The following is an 18,646-nucleotide window of genomic DNA, read 5'->3' as shown; positions in this document are numbered from 1 at the left end:
TTATTGTTTTAAATTATTGGATTGATATTTTCAGTTATTTTAATGAATGTAGGGTCACCTGGAAAAATTTAGTAAGTTTTTGATGTGTCCATCCCAATGAATACTATGGTAAAGAACCGGAAGATTATTGGTTCTGTTTGATAATCCATGTCAACATTAACTTTTGTAATTTGCAACTAAAAACTTGTGGACTATCAGTTTATTTAAAGAGACAAATCGAAATCTTATATTTTTTGTAATTTCGTCATTTTTAAAACAATCTTTTTTGTTATTACTTTTTTAAAACTAGAAGTTTGGTTTATAATTGCATTGTGGGAATCAGCTCTTGAAAGGTACAGTTTAATTGCATGGTAGGGATCAAACCCTGAGATGTGTCGTTTATAATTGCATAGTGGAGATTAGATCTTGAGAGATGTGGTTTATAATTGCATGGTGGTGATTAGATCCTGAGACACGAAATGAATAAGGTGTCTTAAGGGAAGAATTTATATGCAGAAGAACATTTTTTTTTTAAACTTATTTTGTGGATTTTGCTGAAATTCCAAAAAAAATTTTTAGCAAATATTTTTGAATATCCATTATAAATAAAATGCACAAAAATTTATGCAAAAAATTGTTTCCTTAAGGTATTTAAAACTTTTGCTTTCATATTTTGCCCTTATGGTATGTGTATAAAAACATTTTACATCAATTTTTAAAGCTTTAGCTTATTTTCTTTTAGGTTTCATCCAAACTGACAAAAAGAATATTATAATGACTGAATGCCATGCCCCAAGAAAATTATGCACATACCAAAATAAATCCGAAAAGTATTTATATACAAAAAAGAGAAAATTTGATTTGCAATACTCACAGTTATATGCTGTGAGATTAATCGCATTGAGAAAACGACTTCTAAACACATGCACTGAGAAATGGGGAAGTAAGTACCCTATTAAACAGCTGTCCGAGATTACCGAGAACGAAGCATGTTGTATTATTGGAACTTTATTTCGTAAAATGGAATTACAACCAAGTATATTAAAAGAAATATGTCAAGAGGTAAGCTAATCAATTATTGCTATGAAACTTATCTACTTTTGAAATTGCATAAAAATTTCATGACGTTTAAAATTTAAGCTGTTTTCATTCATAGGAGGGCGTTTTACCCATTCCACACTCCACAAAGTATATTTCAGAGGAGGATGAACTAATTTTAGAAGAACAACAACAAAGAATTCTACTAGTTGGAAACATATCCACAATAATTTCAATAACAGGTATATTTAGCAAAAAAAAAATGTTTTCTGATAACAAAATTGCCTGTTAAAAAGATCCTAGAAAATTCTGGAAAATTTAGAATACATTGATTTGATCCTAGAAAATTTGTAAAAACGGGTCATTTAAGAAAAGATCTTGAAAAAAAGACCTTTACAAATCTCTTATCTTACAAATGAATGCTGACTCTAGTGATTATTATTGATTGCTTTTGCCCTTTTTTCTTTAAACCATTGTTTATATTTAATTACAGCCCAAATTAGCTGTTACTTCAACTAGTTTGTAACACTTTTTAAAACACTATATTTAAAAATTGCAAAATTGAACTGGAATTTTTAGTTATTTTGTCTTAAAAATTCTGCAAAGTCCTATAATTTTGTTTTTCAAATTTTGTTTGTTAGCCTGTTAAGGTTTAGAAGATTGACTTGAATTGTGTTGTAAAGTTTTTTTTATTGGAAAACACATTAAACACCAAGAAATATCAGCCAAGCAACAGATGTAGAACATGAATTAAAAACAAAGAAAATTGGAAAGTGTTTTAATGATATTAGATTCTTCTTGCGGGAGAGAAGTTCGGACTCAAAAAGGGGTTTAAATCAGTCAACTCTGTCAAGAATTGTCAGGAATTTTTAAGTAAGTCAAAATGGTAAGAAAAATAGCAAGGATTTTAGTCTGTCAGGAAAACAAAGATTATTATTCAGCGTACAAGTCAACACAAGTTACCATCCCTCTATTTTCTTAGGCGTTGTGGTTGCTGTTGCAGGATATCAAATACCAGGTGGTAAATTCTTCATTGAAGATACTTGTTATTGTGGAGTACCTAGTAGCACTAACATTAACATCGACCAAAGTTTATTAAATGGAGAGGACAGGTATAGTTTTAGAATTTTTTTTATGTAATGTTGGGTATTATTTTGGATTGACTTTCAGGTACTACTGGTTTTGATTATTCGCATTGTCATTAGCCACTGAGTATTTTCTGATGTTATTATCTTTTAGATACATAATTTTGCTTTCCGGGTTAGGGATTGGCAGTAAGCAGCAGAATATACTAAAACTGCAGATGTTGATTGATTTGCTGACTGGAAAACTCTCATCAGGAGAAGTAAATAACCTTGTTTTTATTTTATTTTCTATTTGTTTATTTGTTGGTTCGATTTATTTGAAATTATTTTTGATATAATCAAAACAGCACAGTATATATACAATATGCAATTTATACCGTGCTACGAAAACACTAAGTTGAAATTTTTGTTTATTGTGCTGTGTGTTGTTTTAAAAAAGGACTAAACAGGGTGACCACTCCTCCTTAAATTCCTTAAATAACCTTAGAAAAAGAAAATCTCCTTAACAGTAGTTAAATATATTTAAAAAAATTGAAAATTTAGCCATTCTCCTTAATTTCTCCTTATTTCTTATTTTTTCTGATCGTAGCTTTTTCGGAAATGTGTTTATGGATTGTTCATCACCAGTAAAATAAGACATATTTCTCTGTTACCTGAAATCCTATATTTTCTATATTTGTATGATATGTATAATTTTCTTATCATAGAACATAATATGTAACATTAAAGATAGAGAACTAAAATTGTTTATCTCCTTAATTATCCTTATTTTTTTATTCTCGTTCGCAGCAAAATGTCCTTAAAAAATGTCAATTTGTGTCCTTTATTCTCCTTAATATCCTTACTTGTTCTCATTTTATTAGTGGTCACCCTGCTAAAGTAAATTTTCTTATTTCTTGTGCAAGCATACTTTTGCCACTCTAAGAGCTCTATTTTTTGCTTGATACTATGATCTGTAAAAACAACCTTCATAGTAAACATTCTTTATTGGTATTGTACAATTTAGGATCAGTTGAATCAAGCTAACATATGTCGTGTTATACTTGCTGGTAATTGTTTGAGTCGTGACACCCAAGACAAAGATTCCGAAAAAATTGTAAGTTTCAACTACATCTATAGTGATTTTCATTCTGTTGTTTCCATAGTGGTGCCAAAGTAGAAATAATCCGAGTAAGTTTGAGAAAACATGAACCCCCCAAAAATAATGGTGAAATTTTCATTTTTTTAAATAAACAATGTTTACTTGTTAATAACTTTGTGATATCGTGATTTATATAATCAATCTCACCTGCAGTATCTTTCACAAAGTTAGGAAAAACTGTTGCTCAGCGGGAGTTTATTTTTGTGTCTAAGCTCTTTGACTTATAGCTGTGTGCAAAAAAATGCCTTAGAGGCAGTTTACATGAGACATAAGTAATTGTTTCTTCACTCTACGATGTATTTTTTAGGACTGTTTACATAAGTTCTTATTACTTCGGACGAAAAAAACTCATTTCGTGTGGCAGTTCACTTTGGTCAATTGACCGAAGTGAAATGGTGTGTCATTTCCATGTGGACACTTCACCACGTAGAGAAATCCGGTTTTCGATTATTAAAAGTCACAAACACACCCCTCGGCTCTTTAATGACCACTCCAAATTTAAATTCAACCCAAAGTGAAATGTGTAAACTTATCACTATGATGTGAAATTTCGCCTTGTCTGAATGCCACTTTGATCTCATATGAATTGTCTCTTATAATCCATTTGAAAACTTGAAAACTAGAATCCTTTTTATAAGTATCATTCTTATTCTCTTATAATCCATTTGAAAACTTGAAAACTAGAATCCTTTCTATAAGTACCATTCTTACTCTAAAGGAATTTCCTTTCAGGTAATGGAAGTACTTCTTGTTGCAATAAAACACCACAGTTGCCGTAAAATTATTCATGTTTTTTGCCGGAATTATGATTTTACGGTCATTTTTGTATTGCTGTTTGTGTTATTCTCATGTAGGCGAAATATCTCAGTCGAAACACGCAAGCGAAGAGCGTGGAAGCGATAAAATTGTTTGATGAAATGCTTGTTCAAATTGGTGTAAGTCGTACTGCGTTTTCTTTTCTTACTTGTGCACCTCCACATTATTCTTATATTAAGATTAAGATACTTTTCATAGAAACTTAAGCGACAAGAAAATTTCGCGCCTAGTAGAACCGCTAAATTTTTCGGAATTTTTAGGTAAGACAAAAATATTTCATTAAACATTTCGCGGCAATTTAACTTTTCGATTTAACTTCCTGATTTCGCGAAACAGCTAAAAACCGCGAAAACTTCTTTCCGCAAAAGCGTCTACCATTAAAGTATTATCTGCTGATAAAGTTGATGAATTTTCTTTCGTTCTGATGTTGCTATTTTTCGTAGATTTCATGTCCTTATTTTCATTAATTTTTGAGTGATTTTGTCTTTTCACGTCAGTTATGTAAAGTATCGCCCTGTTTTCTTTCTCGGGTAAAAAAAACCACTTCATTATTTTGAAATGATAATTTTCTTTCATAGTCTTCGGTCCCTATTGATGTTATGCCTGGTGCACACGACCCAACAAATCAGTTCTTACCGCAGCAACCTCTACACAAGTGCATGTTCTCGAGCGTGTTGTCATATCCATATGTACAAAGTGTTACAAATCCATACGAAGCTGTCATTGGTGGAGTGAGGTAAACAAAGGTGGATGGTGTTTACATACGTGAATGCATCGTGTGAATAATTTGTTTGGATATCTTTTAGGATACATGGAACATCTGGTCAGAATGTATCAAATATTTATCAATTTTCTGGCATGGATGACCGTCTTGACATTCTAGAAGCAACATTGAAGTGTGCTCACGTCTGCCCTACATCACCTGATACGCTAAGTATGTTGCTTTTACCTTTAAAAACTTTGTTGAAGAATTTATATAAAAAAATTTAAAGAAAAGTTTAACGCATATTTTTGTATCACTAAATTATAAGATGCTAGTAACTTGTAAAAATTAATAGACAGTTTGTGAATCGTTGTGGACGGACGTTCTATGAGTAAATAAGTCTCATATTTGTACAAACTTGTGCAAAAGGCAAATGTTGTAAATTTTTTATAAACTCGCGAAAATATTTGTAATTTTAATTTCCATGTAGGTTGCTATCCCTTCTATTCCGAAGACCCGTTTATCATCGATGAGTGGCCGGATATATACTTCGCAGGTAACCAACCTGATTTTCAAGCAAGAAAAACGGAAGGTAGACAGTCCTTTGTTATACTTTGTTGTTCATCTTTTTTGCTAAAAAATCACTTTTTAAATAACTAATTTGAAATACCTTACTATGCTAAAACTCGCGTCGGTCAGTAATTTACACGTGCTAAATTTTAATTTTTCCTATTAAAAGTTAACAAATTCGCGCAGTTTTAAATTTACTCGTGAAAAGCGAAAACAACTACGCAATTTTCATAAAGACATTCAAACAGATCAAGATTATTAAAATCTATTTAATCTACTTATATATATAGAATAAGGTTTACCAGTTTAGACTTTAAAAGCTGTTGATAAAATATTTTTCTTTTATTTTTATTTTTCACGCAGTGTCAATTTTGCGCATTCACGTTCAGCGCGATTTTTAGCGTAAGTAGAAGAAGAAGGATATTCGTCAAGCTTAAATTAAGAAAGGATAACCCAAAGCTAAACTTGCTTTTTTTGCGAATAATTTCATCTTCAGACAAAATTGAGCATCAACGTTGTATTTAGCGAAAGTTGAAAATAGTCAACGATATTCAGGAAATTCCAACAAGAGAACAGCCGACAGCCTGATTTTTTTAAGCGGCTATGATTTGAATGTTTCCGAAAGTTTACGTCCGGTGAAGCATTGTTATCATTTTTCAAGATTTCAACAACCACTTTCTTAAAATTCCAAACAAAGATAACATGACAAATTGTTGTAGAACACTCGTTAATTTGTCAGTTGTAATGTTTTTAGGTGCAGACGGACAATCAGTTTTGCTGTTGTGTATCCCGTCATTTGAGGAGAGTGGTGTGTGCGTCGCTGTGAATCTTCGTGATCGTTCGTGTATTCCTATACATGTTAATGCAACTGTCAGATGATAAATAAAATGAAGTTTTTATATGATTATTTGTACTCTGTTTAGAAGTAGAGTTTATAATAAAAGTTTAAAATAGTCTTTTTTTCTACCTTCATGGTTTTACGTTTTATTGTGAAGTTGATCTGATCGTCCGACCTCGTTCACAGTGCCTCACATTAGCTTATTCTGAAGATACTAGTATCATTGATTCTCGTGATAAAGTTTTGAGGTTAATTAAAGGGCTCTGGGGGCCCAGAGTTGCTTTGTCGGTCGATATACAATTGTGCTCAAGGTTTGACTTATAACATTGACCTACCACATGGAATACATGTATTTCAAGCGTGTGTTTTTTCTCTAAATGCTTTGTATCTTAGGTTAATCAAATTTAACGAATTTCATCTTGATTCGTCAAAATTTGTCCACACGAAAATTCCCGCATAAATAAAGTTACTAAAAATGACTTAATTGCTAAAATAAGACTTTTGTAAAAAAACAAAAAGAGTTTCCGTTTTTTCTTTTACCGCAACTGTTTTTGTTTTGCCGGGATTTAATTTCGCTGGTCAATTTATTTATTTTATTTTCGCATACAATTATTTAAAGAAATGGCCTGCTTACCGATTTTTTATCGGGCGTTGAATTAATAAACAAAGGTGAAATTAATTGATTGGTTCGGCATACATCCGCTGCACATTGTTTTCCTTGTGACATTTCCTAATATTGTAATCAAAATAGCGGTTAGGGGCGAGGGTGCGGTTAGGGTTTTTTTTTCCTTAACTGAGAACATTCCTCCGCACAATTTTTTTCTTTAATAAAGTAAACTTTGCCAACATTTCAGAAGTTAAATGACGTTGAAATATATTTTATCTCTTATTATTTTTTACCCTTCGTATTTTTCTATTTCAGTATAGTGTATTGTGTTTTAGTGTACAATAGAATTTGCAAAATTGCTTTCCCTAAAAAACTTTATTCATCATGCGTACACACAAGAAAACTAGAATTAACACTAATTGTTCAATCGAGGAAATACCGAATAAAATTATCGAGGTTGGAAAAGAATCTATTCCAGCTGCAACCTCGAACCCAGGGCCTGTAGCGTTTTTTAATATGAGGATGAAACGCGTACGAGGCCCTGGTACAACAGACTTACTCAACCAATGAGAATGCGTATACGGCTTTTTTAAATTATGCTAAAAAGATAATAAATGCAGAAGTATTTTTTGCAAGCACAGCATTTTATAGTAACAGCAAATATGGCGATGAGCATTACGCAGATTTTTTGGTAACTTGTTTATGAAGAAAATATTTATTAATTCACGTTATTTTTGACTTTCCTTGCATCGTTACAAATTTATCGGTGCTGTTCAAAATTTTTAAACATTATTTTTGTTGTTTCACTGATGGGAAAAAGGCAGCTGACAAGTCAAATGGAATGGTGCGATGAACATCTGTCCTGCTAACGAAAGTAGCAGGTACTTCTCACCTTTTGTTGGGACACAATACTTATAGTTTTAAAAAAACTGCAATTTAATTTTTGTTTTCACATGCTAAAAAGTAAACAGAAACTTGGTATAGATGCAACTTTTTTAGTATGTATGCTGGCTAACTAGCTAGATACTGTTAGCTAGCTTGAAGATGCACAACAATGACAAGTAATCTTTTTTATGTCACAATTCAAGGGATATTATTTGACAATTTTTTGGGATAAGAATACTAGCTAGAGCATTAAAAAATATTTTAGGAAATAAAGTATAGCTAGCTGTATAAATAAAAGGAAATATATATATACAAAAAATAACAACTAATATAAATCTTTGTTTTTAGGCAAAGGGAAAGAAAATATCACACCACATAAAGTTTATAGTGGATGTGATAAAGTGTGTAGACTGTGTGCTGAGACTGACTTAAAACGATTTAGTCAAATTTTTGGAAATATTGGAACATCAAAACAACTTCAAGAGAAAATACAAGGCACTGTGGGTATCACAATTGTGCAAACTGATAACATAAATGATATAATCTGTCGTAAATGTCGTATCCACAATGTTATAAAACTCCATGGCTGCATCATGTGTGGCTTGGTCGTGATCTGCCAGTATATTATCAAGTTCATCTGATAGTTTCTTTAAACTCTCATCTGATACTTCTCTATATTTAATACGTTCCTCTTTTTTAGGTTCTTTCAAGAGTGAAGAATCACAATTGCTACAGCATTGATCCTGGGGTTGATAATGATATCCAAAGTGAATCATCAATACTTTACGAAGGCATTGTGTCGTAGTACAAAAATTCACCATATGTTCATCAACTTTATTTTGTTTTAAACGCCTACTGCTGATATCATGCCCGGTATAGTACAATCTTGCCAATGCTTCTTGCCCTCTTCGACCAGCCCGTCCAAATTGCTGCATATAGTCTTCGATGGTACTTGGTGGACTTATATGGAAAATTTGTTCGATATAGGGTGCATGAACACCCATACCAAGCGCAGAAGTTGCTATTATAAGGCGTATGTTTGAAACTTCTTTTGCAACTTCAAGGAGAATTTCGTTTTTCATTGACTTTGTTTGTGGTGCGTGAAATTGCACAATTAAACAATTGCTAGGGTTTGTTATGTTTTCAACATACATGTGTTCCTTTAATACATTTTTTATTAACTTGTATATATACCCACAAAACCTCAATCCACAATATATAATAGTTTGAGGAAAACTTTTCTTTAGTGATTTTAGCTCCTTTGCAAGTGGCAAGATGATATTTTCAATACCTTCTTCACCAACTTTTCTCTTTTCTTTGCACATGTATACATTTTTTCTGTTTGGATTAACAGATATTATTGTTGGGGTTTTCATTCCAAGTATATGTTTTATTTTAGCCAGTGTTTTTTCTGTTGCGGTAGCTGTAAGTGCGATAAAAGGTACCTCTCTAAAAAAAGCTCGCATTGCTCCCAAGTTTTCAAATTCTTTGCGAAATTCTTTTCCCCTTAAAGATAAAGAAATATATATATATTTTAGGATTAACATTTTGTTAGTTATATATAATAATTTTGTTAGTTATATATAATTTTATATCTGTTTTATATTATATATATACATTTTTGTTATTCAGTTGTTGTACAGATATTCTTGTCTTTGTTATTTTATTAGCATTTTGCAATTAACATTACATTATTGCATATTTCCTTATTAGAGAAATTACTCTTGTATATATATATATATACATATATATATAATATTTAACTTTTTTAAAGTTGTAGCTATATATATACCTATATAAATAAAGTAGTACTTACCAGGTGTCCAAGCAGTGAGCCTCATCAATGACACAAGCTTTGACATTTTTTTGATAAATTTTCGTTTTCATCAAAGTTCTTCCTCTCTCACTCAATATAACCTCTGGATGGCAAAATAGGAAGTCACAATGACCATCCAATACAAATGATGGTAAGACATCTTCTGTTTTATCACTCAGACAGATATCCTCAAACAACGTCTGTACAGCATTCTCCTCAAAATTTAAGTCACGTAGGATGTAGCAAGTCATTCCTACTTTTTTCAGAAAATTCACTTGATCTTCCATAATTGCGTTTAAACAAGTGATTACAATGACAATTGAAGATTTTTCGTCTTTGTTTCTCATGACATCTGGTAACAGTTGAAAAATTAAAGATTTCCCATATCCTGTTGGAAACACCCCAATGACATCCTGTCCTCTTACTATGGACTCCAAGCACTTGACTTGTTTGGGTTTAAAGTTAAGGTCAGGAAAATTTCGACACTCCAGAGATCTTTGAATTTTCTCCAAAATTGCGAAGGGTTCCATCGCATCATCTGTTATTTTTGACGTAGATGTAAAATTTAGAAATTCTATTCTATAATATTTAAAATAAGAATAATAATAAACATTTAAAGTGGCTATCCCAGAAAATCACAAAAACCTATAGTTAGTGGATTGTTTCCACTATACAATACTATATGTATCATACACCACAAAATGACTAGAAAGCCATTAAGGGTTGTATTTACTTTGTAATTTTACAGTGTAGCTATAGGTAGCGCTGGCTAAAGTACCCTCCCGCCACTAGAACACCATCTTCGATCGAAAACGTCACGCATACATTACGTTTCTCTGCATGCTTAATTTTGGGCGAATTTCAGTCTGTTGTACCAGGGCCTCGTACGCGTTTCATCCTCATATCAAAAAACGCTACAGGCCCTGGGTTCGAGGTTGTTCCAGCTGCTGTTTCTATAAAAATTAAAACTAACAATCGTCTAGGATCAAAACAAAGTTGGATAATTTATCAAGAATATAACCAATATCAAATCAATATCTTCCTACATCGCAGAGAATTATATTCAGTCTTATTTTATGGAAGAGTAGTATTAAAAAAAAATTTGTTCTGAGTGAAGCGAAACAAGTAAACAAGGGCGTTGAGCGTTGGGGACATAATTATATTGCAGGGAACGTACAAGCTTTTATTACTCGTTATACGAAATGAAAGCGATCATTATTTTAACGCCCTGGAAGTATACGCTTTTTGTAATTAAAACGGAATAATCCTATTCTGATTGCTCAAACACCTAACATAGCATGAAAATACTACAAATTATAAGTTAAAACAATTCAACGCAATGTTAGTTAACGAGGTTTTCTCACAATATAAGTAATACCGCAAACTATATGTAATACTGTAGACGGAGAAGAGGGAAAAAAGAGCGCTTGTTGCAAGAGACAATGTTCACACGATGCGGATAAGGATCGGATTTTGTACGGGATAACTCCACACACTGAGTCTATCTGATATGCAAAACGGAATGACTCCATTTCTGATAAAGAATATTTCGCACTGATAATGAAATGGTATTGTGTGAATAAAAGCATCGAAACAAAATGGCGAAATTAAACGAGAAATAAATACTCAAGTTTTCATTTGATGTATGTATTACGTGACTATCTTTTAAGTCAAATCTTACTGGTTTTTTCTATCCGCCAACGTCTGAACTTTTGTCCCGGCCGGGAAAAGCTGTCGCTAGAAATTCTATGGCAACGGGTTTGTTTATTCTTCTCGGTCCCGGCAAAAGTGTTTAAAGAACATGGCGGAATAAATGCACGAAAAAAGGAGCAATCAAAACAAATCAACCTTCAGAGAAATGAATGCCTTTTATTTAGCTACCGTGTGTTGCGCAACGTATTTTTTATATCTTTAACTTTTTTATGGGGCAACGTATACTGTGACAGTTTGCAAGAAACTTGCCTTGACTTTGTGTCACTTTAACTTGACTTGCCAATATTTATAGCTAAGCCCTATAGCTAGCTATATAGATGAGTTGAGAATGTTTACAGAGTTCCGTATATGCGCGCGCGTATCCTGAGTATATTTAAACATGCACATAAACCTCTTAATTAAAACTTTAGGCTTCTCATCAATGGTAAAAGGCTTATGTCTATTGATTCTATTAAATATCTTGGTGTTTTATTAGATTCTTATTTAAACTCGAAGACTCAGATCAATCAATAATACTGTTGCCAAACTCAAGAGGGCTAATGGAGCTTTAGCTAAACTTCGTCATTTTGTGCCTCAAAATGTCCTTATTCCAGTCTGCAATATTGTAATCAAATTTTATCGTGAATCAAATTTGGGGTTAACCAAAACAGTCTTGATGTTAATCGTATTGCTGTTTTACAAAATTTTGCTATCAGACTAATGACTTTTGAATCTCGAAGAGCATCATCTAGTATCATGTATGGCAATCTAAAAATCTTCAAATTCAATGACATTGTCCAGTGTCAGAACATTCTGTTTAACCCTATTCGGTCCGGGGTTTTTCGAACATACTATGACCGGGGGGGGGGGGGGGGGGGGGTTGAAGTTTCTGAAAGCTAAATAAATTTTTTTAACATATCTTCCGGTTTTTACACGGATCGGAAAATTGCCAAAAATTGCCCAAAAATCCGTTTTTTTTCCAATTTTCGGGTAAAATCCGACAAAATCGGATTAGTCACATGTCAAAATTATTCAAAATGATTCTTCTTGATGAAACAAAGTTGTGTTGCAAGTTTCAAGATCTAAGGATAATCCTAACAGGAGTTATCATATTTTCCCCATTATAAGGATTTCATAGAGATTTTAGGGGTAGTTTCGAGTAATGGCCAATATCAAAGCCTCTGAAAGGTATGGGACCTAAAAATTTAGCATGCAGGTGTTTAATAGATAAATGTTGAAACTCAGTAAGTATCATAGCCATATAAGAAAGCAATCAGGAGTTATTAAAAAAAACCGTCAGGGGGGGCGGAATCCGCCCCCCCCCAAACCCCGGACCGAATAGGGTTAGGCTCTTTGATGATAAAATGCCTGCTGCTATGCAGAATACTTTTGCGGTTGACTTCAACCATGCCCAGATCACTCGTGCAGATAAGGCTGGCTTGATCAATCTTCCTACTGTCAATACTGTTTGTTTTGGTAAAAATTCTATTAGATTTAACATCATTAAATCCTGGAATAAGATACTGACATCAAAGTCTAAAACATGTATTTCCATAGATTACTTTGGTCTTAAAAGTGATCTAAAGAAGTATTTTATTGCCTCTTATTAATTTGTAACAAATTTTCCCATTGTTCTCACACGGTTCATTTATCTGGTGATTATATATGTTTGTGCCGTTTTGTGTGTCCTGTTCCGTCTATTGTAGTCGTCCAAGGGTGGCCTTATCCTCGTCTTAACTTCTGGTATTAGGTAAGGACTCCCTTCAAATAGTTTTTTTTCTCTTCATATTACCAATTTATTTAATTATTTGAACTGACAGCTATTTTTTATTAATAAAATTATCTTATCTTATCTATCTATCTATCAGTTAAGAAAAGAAGGACCACATAGCTAATTTTTAATTTTTATGGACCACATAGCTAATTATTTATCGATACAAAATCAAAACATTACGTCATGCCGCAACTCTCATCTAATAGCTTGCTAATACAAAAGCTCCTGAAGTTTGTAGCTAGACTTTTTTGTAGCTAGCTAAGCTACATGCTTGCGCATTAGGGTAGGTGAAAAAGCAGGACTATATAGGTATGGCAATGGATAAAATTTAAATATTTGGAAAAACTGGCTATAAGGCTAGCTAAACCTTATGAATATCCCTTTCAAATATAAGAGGGTGCCGATAAGCTGCAAACGCCTGCTTGTTTACGGGCGAGTTCAGGCGACTTTTCGAATTAAAATGACAGTTGTCTGCCGAAACCGCCTGCACTTACTCAAACACGCCCGAACTCGCCTGTAACATTCCTGAAATGCAACAGCTTGTAACATAAACATGGCGTACGACAGTTGAAAGAATGCGTTTGAAGAGAAAGGTGTTAATAAAATATAGGTTATTTATCAAATAAATCTTATCAAAAATCACAAAAACAGTTCTTTTTAGAACTTTGCTATCACATAGTTCATTATAATTTTTATACTTTTTTAAATAATTCTTCGAGAGTCATTTGTGGTGAATCTTTTTTTTTTTTTGGGGGGGCATTGTTCGGGACTAGCGGGTTTTTTCGGGCAAATACCTGCACTTTTTATGGCGTATTCGGCTTATCGCCACCCTTGTTCAAATAAAATCCAACCAACGACCAACTTTTGTTAGGTTAGAAGCTTAAGAAGCCATTAACAGAACGTCTATGCTGCAATGTCTTTAACACTATAACGCTCGCACAAACCCTTATTTTGCTTCACTGCGTAGCTATGCCAAGACATCGTATTCAAAGTTAAAATAATGGCTGCTTACAACAGTCATTCTTGTAACAAGCAGCTATACTGAAGTATCTATTGCTCATATTTTATAATTTTCATAATACATATTCTTCAAAACCAATCATTTACTTGCAGCACATACAAACATGGGCAAGTTAAATTGGCGATTAATTATTAATTATATCAATTACAAAATGTGAGATCTGAACAATTGTTTGAATACCTTTAAGATAAAGCAACATCTGTAAGGTACGGATGTTGATTATGTTCTTGCTTCTATAATAACTCCTGCTAATTTCCGAACTACCCAAAATTAAACTTTCATTTATAAAAGAAATTCTTATAGCATTAACCTGTACACATTTTCTACTTTGTTGGAAAACTCTCTACAGAAAAGTTGCCAGCTATTAAGTTGGCAGTTAATGAACCATTAATAGCTATAGTTAATAAACCATTAACAGTGAGGATACAGGCACCATGCCTTATACCACAACATCTGGTGTAACAAAATATCTCTGTACAAAGAATGTGAATATATTTTAAAGGCATAAACTTAAGAGTACTTAGTAAAAAACAACAAGAACTACACTGGTGATATAAAGTTTTTTAGTGGAGAATATGTTTCTGGGCAATTTAGTACTGATAATAAAAGAGACATTCCAAAAAATTGTGCATTGTGCATATTCAGTAATTTATTTGTTAATTTTATAATATAATTATTTTTAATAAGTGTTTATAGCGAATAATTTATAACGCATAAAATATCTGCAGGTACGGTGAGTGGGTTTGTATCTGCGTTGCAGCTTTATATCATGTTTCCTAATTCACTTTCTTAAAAAGTGCATATATCAGAAAATTTTTGTTGCACCTTTTATACGATGACCAAGATTTGTTTGTATGAAATCTAAAGTCATTCCTAATGCCCCAAGGAACAGTAATAACTTTTCCTGGTATATAACCCGCAGTTTAGCTTTTCAGGGGTTACAAACCAAATGCTATCAGATAGCCCGCATCTTCCTATAACCTGCATCTTCCTATAACCTGCATCTTCCTATATCCCGCATGATTAAGAAATAAATTCAGCATATTTTTACTTACCCTAATTATTTTAAAAACAAATGCGTGTGGTTGCCTTTTTGTTGTTTTTTAGTTCTGTGTCATTATTTTTTTTATGCTAGAGACAAGTTGGGGACATTTAAAATCGTAAACCTCAAACAAGAGTATATACCAAGTGTCTGAACTAGCGACTCTGTCACAGTCTTGGTCATGAATATGTGGACCCACGTGCGGTGGTACATACACCTACACTAATACAGGCGTGCGGTAAGTATCGCACGCCTAGCTTATGATTTTGGCGTGCAATTATTACATTCAGGAGAGCGGCAGCGCAGAGTTTTTGAAGCATAGTAGTTGGCATAAAAATTGCCGACGTAATTTTGTTGTGAAATTTAAATGATTGGTGTTATTATGAAGAGGGTAAGGTATAGAGAACATTAAAGTTGGCCCTTTTACTTGATACTGACACTCTTATGCTCGGCTGGTGCATTACACTGAGACTTGAACGAAAGACAAAAGACTATTTATAACCATGTCACAAGTTAGTCTGACCTTCATCGTCACAGAGAATACCGTGAATACCATGTAGCTTAGCTAGCTACTGAACGGTAATGAACCATTAATAGCTATAGTTAATAAACCATTAACAGTGAGGATACAGGCACCATGCCTTATACCACAACATCTGGTGTAACAAAATATCTCTGTACAAAGAATGTGAATATATTTTAAAGGCATAAACTTAAGAGTACTTAGTAAAAAACAACAAGAACTACACTGGTGATATAAAGTTTTTTAGTGGAGAATATGTTTCTGGGCAATTTAGTACTGATAATAAAAGAGACATTCCAAAAAATTGTGCATTGTGCATATTCAGTAATTTATTTGTTAATTTTATAATATAATTATTTTTAATAAGTGTTTATAGCGAATAATTTATAACGCATAAAATATCTGCAGGTACGGTGAGTGGGTTTGTATCTGCGTTGCAGCTTTATATCATGTTTCCTAATTCACTTTCTTAAAAAGTGCATATATCAGAAAATTTTTGTTGCACCTTTTATACGATGACCAAGATTTGTTTGTATGAAATCTAAAGTCATTCCTAATGCCCCAAGGAACAGTAATAACTTTTCCTGGTATATAACCCGCAGTTTAGCTTTTCAGGGGTTACAAACCAAATGCTATCAGATAGCCCGCATCTTCCTATAACCTGCATCTTCCTATAACCTGCATCTTCCTATATCCCGCATGATTAAGAAATAAATTCAGCATATTTTTACTTACCCTAATTATTTTAAAAACAAATGCGTGTGGTTGCCTTTTTGTTGTTTTTTAGTTCTGTGTCATTATTTTTTTTATGCTAGAGACAAGTTGGGGACATTTAAAATCGTAAACCTCAAACAAGAGTATATACCAAGTGTCTGAACTAGCGACTCTGTCACAGTCTTGGTCATGAATATGTGGACCCACGTGCGGTGGTACATACACCTACACTAATACAGGCGTGCGGTAAGTATCGCACGCCTAGCTTATGATTTTGGCGTGCAATTATTACATTCAGGAGAGCGGCAGCGCAGAGTTTTTGAAGCATAGTAGTTGGCATAAAAATTGCCGACGTAATTTTGTTGTGAAATTTAAATGATTGGTGTTATTATGAAGAGGGTAAGGTATAGAGAACATTAAAGTTGGCCCTTTTACTTGATACTGACACTCTTATGCTCGGCTGGTGCATTACACTGAGACTTGAACGAAAGACAAAAGACTATTTATAACCATGTCACAAGTTAGTCTGACCTTCATCGTCACAGAGAATACCGTGAGAAGAGTGACCATGGGAGTCCTGTACCTGAATACAGCTTTCAGACGAATGTTCTCGTGATGTAATAATAACAAAGAAAAAACATGTTCAATAAAGTTTTAAAAGTCTTTTTAAAAGGGAAAAGAGAAATCAAATATGTTTAGTAATAATAATCGAAAAAATTGTATATCATATTAAAAAGAAGTTCAGAAGTTCTGTCTCCTACACGACACAGCAAGCAGTAAGTCAACCCTGCCCTCGGTTTTGTGAGAAGAGATGTTCTGCGAAGACTCTGACAATTGAGTCTCCTGTACAGTTTTGCTTTGCATTGAACTGTGTCTGTGACAAGCATTTTCGAAGCATGTCACCGGGGACTTCTGCGATATTCAAATTTATGACGCCCTGATCTTCAGTTCATAAATAGCATGTGTACAACTTACTTCCTAAAAAAATAGAGAGCTAGTTGGGACAGAACTATTAACTTAAGAAGTACACCATCGGGAAGGTAGGTCAATAGGACTTGTACTTCATTTCCATTTGTCATCGTCTTAAGGAGATCAATACAAGGTAATGACAAAATTTTTTGTCAGCTGAAAAGCAAAAAAAATATTGTCAATGCAATGCTGACGCAAAACATTTGAAATGTATCTCGCGTCAGCAAATTTAATGAAGGTGGGTATTTAATAGAAATACATTGAGATACATTTTAACATGGAAGAACAATTATGTATTGGGTAAAGTTTGGGTAAGGGATTACTTTAAAATAGCTCAGTTCTGCTTGGTGTGTGTACGATGTAGAGCAAGGCGTGTGATAAAGAGCACGCCCGAATTTCACATGCCGTGTGTGGGGGCATGCGCATGCGATCGCATGCCATTTATGACCAAGACTGCTGTCAGTCTTGGTCATGAATGCGCATGCGACTCCCTTATCTCAGATTATTGAAATAATAATTAATTGAAATTAATTTAAATTAGTTGATCCTCAGCTAATGCTGATAGTACCGAATCAGACAATGCTGTTTTCTTTTAACTTGTAGCTATTTAAAGAAAAGAAAAGCTTCTTTCATCAAATAAATTTTTGAATAAATAAATATTTATAACAGAATGTTGCACAGGTTTTGTTTTTTCCAACTGTTATTTTAAAATGGGAACAGTTTTAATGCGTGAGTACACTTTTTTAGAGCTGTTAAGTTGAACAAAATATAAAGTATAAGGTTGTTTTTTTTAAATCTTTATCGCTACTATCATTACTGCTTGGAAACCACTAAAAACCTTCGGTCTCTGAATCACTAGCGATAGCGTCTATTAAATCTGAATGAAAAACAAGACACAAGTATATATTTTTAAAAAGCTTTACCAAATTTATTTATTATTATAGTTCATTTCTTAATGAAAACGTGTCTCATTTGGGTCCCATTCCATCATGTGTAAAGACAGAGTGCAACTGAAAATTCATACTTTTAAACATCTACATTTTCTTTCAGTATACTAACAAAAATGAAAAATCAAGTGTATGATTTCAACTAAATCCTGATGGCTCTTGAGAGAGTAAAGGTAGGTTTTGTAATGTCATTTAACTAAGATATGCAAATTTTATTATGTTTCTTGTGCTCTTTATGGTAAAGCCAAAGAAAAACATTTCATAAAACATTTACCACATTGCTGCCAGGGAAGGTTAGGTTAAAGTAAAGTATTTTACTGCTATAGCAGGAAGAAAATTTTAAAAGTATATAAAATCAAAGTTAATGTTTTGCTGATAAATTTGCTGTTCATTCCATTTTGTTGAAACCTACGTTATCAGATCTTACAGCTTAATGTATACAAATAACTTCTTATTTATGGTTAAAGTCACTCTAAACTCCTTAGT

The 18,646-nt window shown here is 33.0% G+C and overlaps 3 protein-coding genes across 4 annotated transcripts in view; 2 read left to right on the top strand and 1 right to left on the bottom strand.

Moving 5' to 3' along the window:
* Positions 1 to 274: 274 nt before the first annotated feature.
* LOC130649574 (DNA polymerase delta subunit 2-like) lies at positions 275 to 6,283 on the top strand. The gene is made up of 10 exons (XM_057455875.1): positions 275 to 1,041; positions 1,136 to 1,259; positions 2,000 to 2,129; positions 2,257 to 2,362; positions 3,109 to 3,198; positions 4,098 to 4,178; positions 4,638 to 4,795; positions 4,866 to 4,993; positions 5,253 to 5,354; positions 6,087 to 6,283. Exons 1-10 carry the CDS (start codon positions 754 to 756, stop codon positions 6,209 to 6,211), a joined length of 1,332 nt encoding a protein of 443 aa, XP_057311858.1. The 5' UTR covers positions 275 to 753; the 3' UTR covers positions 6,212 to 6,283.
* A 1,624-nt stretch (positions 6,284 to 7,907) lies between these two features.
* On the bottom strand, positions 7,908 to 10,187 carry LOC130649187 (ATP-dependent DNA helicase RecQ-like). The gene is made up of 2 exons (XM_057455429.1): positions 9,479 to 10,187; positions 7,908 to 9,168 (listed from the first exon to the last, which is right to left on the bottom strand). The coding sequence occupies exons 1-2, from the start codon at positions 10,006 to 10,008 to the stop codon at positions 8,130 to 8,132; spliced, it is 1,569 nt and encodes a 522-aa protein (XP_057311412.1). The 5' UTR covers positions 10,009 to 10,187; the 3' UTR covers positions 7,908 to 8,129.
* Positions 10,188 to 18,257: 8,070 nt separating this feature from the next.
* Positions 18,258 to 18,646, top strand: part of LOC130648416 (dynein axonemal heavy chain 3-like) — a 56,806-nt gene continuing 56,417 nt past the window's right edge. For both annotated transcript variants that reach the window (XM_057454467.1, XM_057454466.1), the window contains exon 1: positions 18,258 to 18,333. In XM_057454467.1, coding sequence (XP_057310450.1) covers positions 18,313 to 18,333 — 21 coding nt within the window. In that variant the 5' untranslated portion in view covers positions 18,258 to 18,312. The remainder of the gene's footprint in view (positions 18,334 to 18,646) is intronic.

The sequence above is a fragment of the Hydractinia symbiolongicarpus genome, chromosome 7, assembly GCF_029227915.1.
Source record: "Hydractinia symbiolongicarpus strain clone_291-10 chromosome 7, HSymV2.1, whole genome shotgun sequence".
Lineage (NCBI taxonomy): Eukaryota > Metazoa > Cnidaria > Hydrozoa > Anthoathecata > Hydractiniidae > Hydractinia > Hydractinia symbiolongicarpus.
This window is presented reverse-complemented; position numbering and strand designations above follow the sequence as displayed.